Source organism: Palaemon carinicauda, chromosome 30 (genome assembly GCF_036898095.1).
Source record: "Palaemon carinicauda isolate YSFRI2023 chromosome 30, ASM3689809v2, whole genome shotgun sequence".
Lineage (NCBI taxonomy): Eukaryota > Metazoa > Arthropoda > Malacostraca > Decapoda > Palaemonidae > Palaemon > Palaemon carinicauda.
Window position 1 is genome coordinate 58,030,041 of NC_090754.1, and position 8,830 is coordinate 58,038,870.

Here is an 8,830-nt window from a genome sequence, read left to right on the forward strand (position 1 = left end):
TATGTTCGTATAAGGCAACATTTATTGCACAAGAGAACAACTGTTCAATGTGAGAACCTTTATCATACAAATAAATTGAGTAAAATAACATAAATATCAATATTAACAATAGTAATTATTATTGTTGTTGTTGTTGTTGTTGTTGTTGTTGTTGTAGTTGTTGTTGTTGTTGTTGTTGTTGTATAAAAAATCGTTTACTACATAAGATGTAATATATTGCATAAGGAAACAGTTCACCTTTATTGCATAATAAAACTTTTATTGCAGGCTATAAGAAAACTTTTATAGTTGAAGAAAAAGTTTCTTGTCTATGGTTAATTTGTCCTTATTTGTGAGGTTTACTGAAGGCCGGATGTATATTCCTAATTGCGATGCTAAGGAATGCAATGTTAGGAAGAAAGAATAATGAGTAAATGCAAACTAGAAAGAAAACAATGAAAATACTCAAGAGAGAAGAAGATATCATGACAATGATTCTTTGATTATTGGTGAGTTACTCATTATTCAATTATGGTTAATAATATGGCGGATATAAAAGTAGTTTATATTTTTCCCAACTATATAAACCTTTGTTCTTTACTTAGGAGATATGATATAATATAGAAGGGATGTATTTGTTCAGGAACAAATGTCATATTTAGAAAAAAATGGAATTTTTTCTAACTACACAAACCTTTGTTCTTTACGAAGCAGATATATTAAAAGAAACATTTGTGTGTTCAGGATCAAATGTCAAATTTGGAGGTAATTTTTATGTTTCCTAACTAAACAAACAATTGTTTTTTATTTGGGAGAAAGAACGAAGGAATGTATTTGTTCAGGAACATGTCCAATTCGAAAATAAGTTTTACGTTTCGTAACTATATAAACCTTTGTTATTTAAGCAAGAGATATAGGAGAAAGATAGATCATTATATGTGCAGGAACAAATGATAAATTTGAAAATAATTTCTATACTTCCTAACTATACAAACCTTTGTTCTTTACGTCGGAAATATGATAAAAGAAAGAATGTTCGTATTTGTGCAGAAACAAATGTCAAATTTGGATATAATATTTGTTTCTTAATTATACAAACCTTTGTTCTTTACGTAGGAGATAAGATAAAAGAAAATAGGATAGTATTTTTGCAGTAACAAATGACAAATTTGGAGGTAATTTTCATGTTTCCTAACTATACAAAACCTTTGTTCTTCACATAGCATATATATTAAAAGAAAAGTTTGTATGTGTTAAGGAGCAAGTGACAAATTTAGAAGTAATTTTCATGTTTCCTAACTATACTTTGTTCTTTACAGAGGAGATATGATAAAAGAAAGATGGTTTGTATTTGTGCAGGAACAAATGACAAATATAGAAGTAAATTTCATGTTTCCTAACTATACAAACCTTTGTTCTTTACGTCGGAGATATGATAAAAGAAAGGAAGATTGTATTTGTGCAGGAACAAATGACATATTTAGAGGTAATTTTTACGTTTCCTAACTATACAAACATTTGTTCTTTACGTAAGAGATATGATAAAAGAAAGACGTTTAGTATTTGTGCATGAACAATTGTCAAATTTAGGTGTATTTTTCATGTTTCCAAACTATACAAACTTTTGTTCTTCACTAAGGAGATATAGTAAAAGAAAGAAATGTTAGTATTTGTGCAAGAACAAATGACAAATTTACAAATAATTTCTATACTTCCTAAGTATACAAACCTTTGTTCATTACGTAGGAGATATGATAAAAAGAAGGATAGTATTTGTGCAGGAACAAATGATAAATTTGCAAATAATTTCTATACTTCCTAACTATACAAATCTTTGTTCTTTACGTCAGATATATGATAAAAGAAAGAATGTTAGTATTTGTGCAGAAAAAAATGTCAAATTTGGATATATTTGTTTCCTAACTATACAAACCTTTGTTCTTTAAGTAGGAGATATGATAAAAGAAAGAAGGATTGTATTTGTGCAGGAACAAATGACAAATTTGGAAAATATTTTTATATTTTCTAACAATACAAACCTTTGTTCTTTACATGGGAGATATGATAAAATTAAAAAAGTTAGTATTTGTGCAGAAACAAATGGAAAATTTAGAAATCGTTTTTATTTCCTAACTGCAAAAACCTTTGCTCTTTACTTAGGAGATATGATAAAAAAGGAGGTTAGTATTTGTGCATGAACAAATGAATAATGTGGAAGTAATTCTTATGTTTCCTAACTACACAAACCTTTGTTTTTTACATAAGAAATATGATAAAAGAAAGATTAGTATTTGTGCATGAACAAATGACAAATTTTGAGGTATTTTTTACGTTTCCTAACTATACAAATCTTTGTTCTTTACATATGAGATACGATAAAAGAAAGAAGGATAGTATTTGTGCAGGAACAAATGGAAAATTTTGAAGTAATCTTCATGTTTTCTTACTATACAAACCTATGTTCTTTACGTAGGAGTTATGATAAAAGAAACAAGGTTAGTATTTTTGCAGGCACAATGGACAAATTTAGAAGTAATTTTAATGCTTCCTAACTATATAAACCTTTGTTCATTAGGTAGGATATATGATAAAAGAAACAATGTTAGTATTTGTGCAGGAACAAATGGAAAATTTAGAATTAATTTTAATGTTTCCTAACTATACAAAACTTTGTTCTTTACACAGGGGATATCATAAAGGAAACAAAGTTAGTATTTGTGCAGGAGCAAATGGAAAATTTAGAACTTTTTTCATGTATCCTAACTATAAAAACCTTTGTTCTTTACATTGTAGATATGATAAAATAAAGGATAGCATTTGTGCAAGAATAAATGACAAATTTGGAACTAATTTCTATTACTTCCTAACTATACGAACCTTTGTTCTTTACTTAGAAGATATGATAAAAAAAAAGAAGGTTATTATTTGTGCAGGAACAAATGTTAAATTTCGAAGTAATTTTTACGTTTTCTAACAATACAAACCTTTGTTCTATACATGGGAGATATGATAAAAGAAACAAGGTTAGTATTTGTGCTTAAACAAATGACAAATTACGAATTAAATTTTATGTTTCCTAACTATACAAACCTTTGTTCTTTACATGGGAGATATGATAAAAGAAACAAGGTTAGTATTTGTGCAGGAACAAATGACAAACTTGGAAATAATTTTTCTGTTTCCTAACTACACAAACCTTTGTTCTATACATGGGAGATATGATAAAAGAAACAAGGTTAGTATTTGTGCAGGAACAAATGACAAACTTGGAAGTAATTTTTCTGTTTCCTAACTACACAAACCCTTTTTTTAATATATCCATAACTTATTCTTATCAAAATACATTTGATACTCTCGATAATGTGCGTAAATGATTGCAACGTAAAATATCTAAATGTTGGTGTAGTTAAGAAAAGCGAAAGTACCAAGTTAATATATACGGCTTTTCTACTCCCTCATAGTTATGACTTAATCGTGGTAGGACACTACAAAATGAAACCATTGTTCTCTAGTTTTGGGTAATTCCATAGCTTCTATACCATAGTCTCCCACTGTTTCGGGTTAGAGTTCTCTTGCTTGAAGGTACACATGGGGACGCTGTTCTACTTTTTCCCTTCCTCTTGTTTTTTAAAGATTTTATATATGAAGGCTTTATTTCAATGTTGTTACTGCTCTTAAAACATTTTGCTTTGATTGATTATTATTTCTCCCGTAGTTTAATTATTTCATAATTTCCTTTACTCCCAGAGCTAATTTTCAATGTTGGCAGTCTCGGATTTATAGTATCTTGCTTAGATTGTGTTATCATTAATCATAATCATAATCACAATCATAATCATTATAATTATAATTATAATTATAATTATAATTATAATTATAATTATAATTATATTTATAATTATAATTATAATTATAATTATAATTATAATTATAATTATAATTATAATTATAATAATGATAATAATAATAATAACAATATTAATGAAAATAATAATAATAATAATAATAATAATAATAATAATATGTGTATGTATGTATACAATAATAATAATAATAATAATAATAATAATAATAATAATAATAATAATAATAATATGAAATACTGTCTTTAGGTTTGACAACTGACAATTTTCCTAAGAAAGAGAGATTCTAAATTGTTGATGCTTTCATCAATTTACAGTCCTTAATATCCTGTGGTTTAACTTACTGGAAATAATTAATTCATAGTTTACTTAAGTCTTTTCTTTTTTAAGATGACCAATGTCAATTCACAAAACCCATGCTTTGCTAGCACGGGCTCTTGAACAGCTTCTCCCTGAAGTGGAAATATCTTAGTGTGGTGAAAGAGTTTATGTATCAACATGATCAGCAAAGTTGTATTAGGCCGGGTCACCCATAGTAGGTTGATTTGTTGTGAGAGATCAGGCAAAAGTCTCCCACCATCACCAATGTCTGAGGCCTTTGACCTACATTGGACTAGAAACGTCTGCATTTGTTGATGTTATTATTGCTGAAGATATTGTAATATTGCTTCAGTCAGTCTCCCACCATCACCAACCCGAAATAATTAGCATGATGGTGTAAATGACCAAACCCCAGACATGACTGAGGACACGTCTGAGGCCTTTGTTTTGCAGTGGACTAGAAACGGCTGCATATGTTGCTGTTATTGTTGAGGACATTTTAATATTGCGTCTGGCAGTCTCCCACCATTACCAATCCAGAGTGGCCAGTGTATTGATGATAATGGCCAAAGCCCAGACATGACTGAGGACATATCTAAGGCCTTTGTCCTACGGTGGACTAGAAACGGCTGCATTTGTTTTTGTTGAAGACATTGTAACATTTTGTCTGGCAGTCTCCCACCACCACCAATCCGCAGTGGCCAGTGTTTTGATGAAAATGGCTAAACCCTAGACATGAAAAAAGTACATGTCTGAGCCTTTTGTCCTGCAGTGAACTAGAAACTACAAATGGCTGCATTTGTTGTTGTTGTTGTAATTGAAGACATTTTATTCAATAGTTGCTCAAAATATTCTCTCCATCACCTCTTAATATTAGCATCAACATGCAATATATTTCCTTGTAATATTGCACTTGAAAAGGTCATAACCCTTATATATCCCTCTTTGAAACTAGCTAATAAAAGATTTCAATATCATATTTCCTCATTCTCTTGATTCATACCTTCTACATAAGCTATCACTTAATTAAGTATCGAGTATTATAGATCATTGTGAAGTATGGAACTACACCCAGAATATAAAAGACAGTATCATGCCATTTGTGATTTAGGAATACTACGGTAACTCGTAAATACTTAATGGCTGGTGGTTACCTCTAGCTTGGTCCCCTTAGCTCTGAAGGATTTGCTGGTTGAATGACCAGCCTTTGGCATCTTAGAAATCGATACAGGCCTCTGAGTCTCTTGGTGGAGATGCCTCGTTTATTCGTGTTAAGGCTCTTGGAGGAATGTAAGCGTATGGGAGAGTGGTATTTCTAACTACGATCCAGAAACTGGTCTTATGTTGCAGATTTTTCTGGTTTCGCAATATATGAACATAAAAATATTTTAATTTTGTATGCAATTAATTGTGCTAAAGTCTATTTGAAAACAACTGACAGTTCTAAATACGACCTAGAACCTGGTCTTATGTTGAAGATTTCTCTGTTTTTGTAATATATAAACATAATGACATTTTAATTTTGTGTGCAAATACGTGAGCTAAAATCTATTGGAAAAGGACTGGCATATCTAAATACGATTCAGAACCTGGTCTTATGTAGAGGATTTCTCTGTTTTATTAATATGTAACCATAATGACATTTTAATTTTGTATGCGAATAACTGTGCTAAAATCTATTTGAAAAGGACTGGCATTTCTGAATAAGATCCGGAACCAAGTGTTATGTTGTAGATTTATCTGTTTTCGTAATATATTAACATTATTGCATTTTAGTTTTGTATGTAATTAATTCCACTAAAATCTATTCAAAAAAGACTTTTTGTAAACATGACCATTCTTTTGTGAGAAGTGGTGATGTATGAATATAAGAATTCAAAGAGAAACTTAGTTGTCAACTGTGTGCAAATAATTGTGCTAAAATGTAATCAAAAAGGATTTCTTTTATTCAAATCATTTGATCTAGAGCTTTAAAATAATTTACTAAGAGATGTGGTAATGCAAGAATATAAGATTAATTATTGATTAAATGTTTTTCGGCCTAATATACCTCTTGTTAATGCATTCAACACAGCAATGGTTATCGTCATGTATAACAGAAAAAATAACTTGGCAGTACAACAAATTACTGATAATTTCAACACATTTGGAATAATACTTTACGTGATTATATATTCAAATTTTCCTCTAATTAATGAATTTAACAAAGCAATGGTTATCTCATCGTATGATAATAATTTAACAAAGCAATGGTTATCTCATCGTATGATAAAAAAAAAAACAATTAGACAGTACAGCAAATCTCTAATAATTCCTATAAATTCTAATAATCACATTATTTTCATATATCTTCAATTTAAAAATTATTACTGGCAGAGAAACTAATCAATTCCCCCTTCTGCCCAACAGTACTTAATTTCTGGTCGCCCCATAGAGCTTATAGGATAAGGGGTGACCACTCTGCTATTTAATGTATTCTGTAATTAATTATGGATAAATAGATGTTGATAAACTAGTTTTGTTGGATAGATTATTATTTATAGTTCAGTTTTTAAGTGAGTGCAAAAAATACACGTAAATACTGAAAATATTTTGTCGATAAATAAGAGCAAAATATCCGAATGATTTCTTTTCTGTGATTTGTTAATATATATATATATATATATATATTTATATATATATATATATATATATATATGCATATATAAATACATATATATATATATATATATATATATATATATATAAATATAATATATATATGGATATATACGTATATGTATATATATATATATATATATATATATATATATATATATATATATATATATATATATGTATGTGTGTGTGTGTGTATATATATATATATATATATATATATATATATGTGTGTGTGTGTGTGTGTGTGTGTGTGTGTGTGTGTGTATATATATATATATATATATATATATATATATATATATATATATATATATATATATATATATATATATATCTATATATAAATACAAACACACATACAGGTACGTATACAACTATGAATGAGAAAGAAAAAGCCGAACAAATAAAAAGAAAATACTCTAACGTGTCTCTCAGGATGCAATCGATGTAAGAGGGCTGTTGGAGAGGGAACGAAAACCGGACAAAAAAAACTATTATGTTAAGGAGATAGCGACAGCAATCCCATAAACAGGAGTTCGGCTCAAACCCCCCGTGAAAAAAGGCACAATGTTTTATGACAGATCTATCAGAGGACGGGGAATAAGACCCTGGGAGAGAGTCTCTTCTCCTCAAGAGAGGGAGACTCCGGGGAGGGAGATTCAAGAGATGGTGATTCAAGGGAAGGTGACTTAAGAGATAAAGACTCAGGGGACGAAGACTCAAGAGATGGTGAATCAAGAGATGGACACTTAAGATACGGAGACGGAGATGGAAATAAAGACTCAAGAGACAAAGACTCAAGAGATGAAGAGTCTAGAGACAGAGATGAAGACGAAGACTCAAGAGACAGAGATGAAGACGAAGACTCAGGAGACAGAGATGAAGACGAAGACTCAAGGAACAGAGATGAAGACGAAGAGTTAAGAGACGAACACTCAAGAGATATAGACTCAAGATATGTGGTAGCAAGCTTCAAGAGATATAGACAAGATATGAGGACTCAAGAGACAAAGACTCAAGAGACGAAAATGAAGCTTTAAAAAAACAGAGACGAAGACGAGGACCCAAGAGACAAAGACTCAAGAGACGAAGGCTTAAGAGACTCAAGAGATGAAAATTCAAGAGACGTAGACGAAGACTCAAATAACGAAGACTCATATGAGGGAAATTCAAGAGACAAAGGCTCAAGAGACAAAGACTCTAATGACGGAGACTCAAATGACGGAGACTCAAGAGACAAAGACATAAGAGACGAAGAATCAAGAGACGAGGATTCAAGAGACAAAGACATAAGAGACGAAGTCTCAAGAGACGAAGTCTCAAGAGACGAAGACTCAAGAGACGAAGACTCAGGATACGATGGTTGGATTGGAAAATCCCAGGCGTAAAGCGTATTATATTTGGGAGTCGTTCTTTAGTCCCAAACACCATCCGCGATAAACATTTACTCAGGGCTTGATGGCAAAGGTTGTTATACTCCTCTCGAGATAATAAGGAAAGACATTAGTTGTATCTGACGCTGTTTGTTTTTACGCCCCGTAAAATGGGTCGTTTCTCGGACGCTTCTTCTTTTATTTGGGGACATTAAATCGGATCCTTCGCCTCAGCCTCCCAGCCCAAAGATACATAGATCAGTAGATTAAGAACGAAACTGTTATAGGAGGAGTTGTTTGATATTCTATTCCCAATTTCGATCTTCATGCAGTGCACTGTAAGCGGTACTAAATAGATTTTGCAGCCTCCTTATGGCAATCATTTACTTTCACTTTATATATTTTTCAATGGAACTCCTTCCCCGCTTCCTTACTTCCATCTAGTTGTCTAATTATGGTGGCCTATAAGAAACGTTCTTACCTAGCAATCTGCCCGGCTGGGGTTCGAGCCCACCTCAAGCTCAATAGATTCTTGTAGTGTCTTAAACCTCACCATCCTTGTGCGCTAAGGATAGGAGATTTTGGGAGCCTATACGTCTACCTGCTGAGTCATCAGCAGTCATTCCCTGGGCC

The 8,830-nt window shown here is 31.1% G+C and overlaps 1 protein-coding gene across 1 annotated transcript in view; it reads left to right on the top strand.

The window, feature by feature from the left end:
• The window catches only part of LOC137623564 (aspartate and serine-rich protein-like), a 68,138-nt gene extending 59,926 nt beyond the window's left edge, over positions 1 to 8,212 (top strand). The window contains exons 3-5 of the mRNA XM_068354393.1: positions 1,299 to 1,359; positions 7,406 to 7,743; positions 7,873 to 8,212. Coding sequence (XP_068210494.1) covers positions 1,299 to 1,359; positions 7,406 to 7,743; positions 7,873 to 8,212 — 739 coding nt within the window. The remainder of the gene's footprint in view (positions 1 to 1,298; positions 1,360 to 7,405; positions 7,744 to 7,872) is intronic.
• The last annotated feature ends 618 nt before the right edge of the window (positions 8,213 to 8,830 follow it).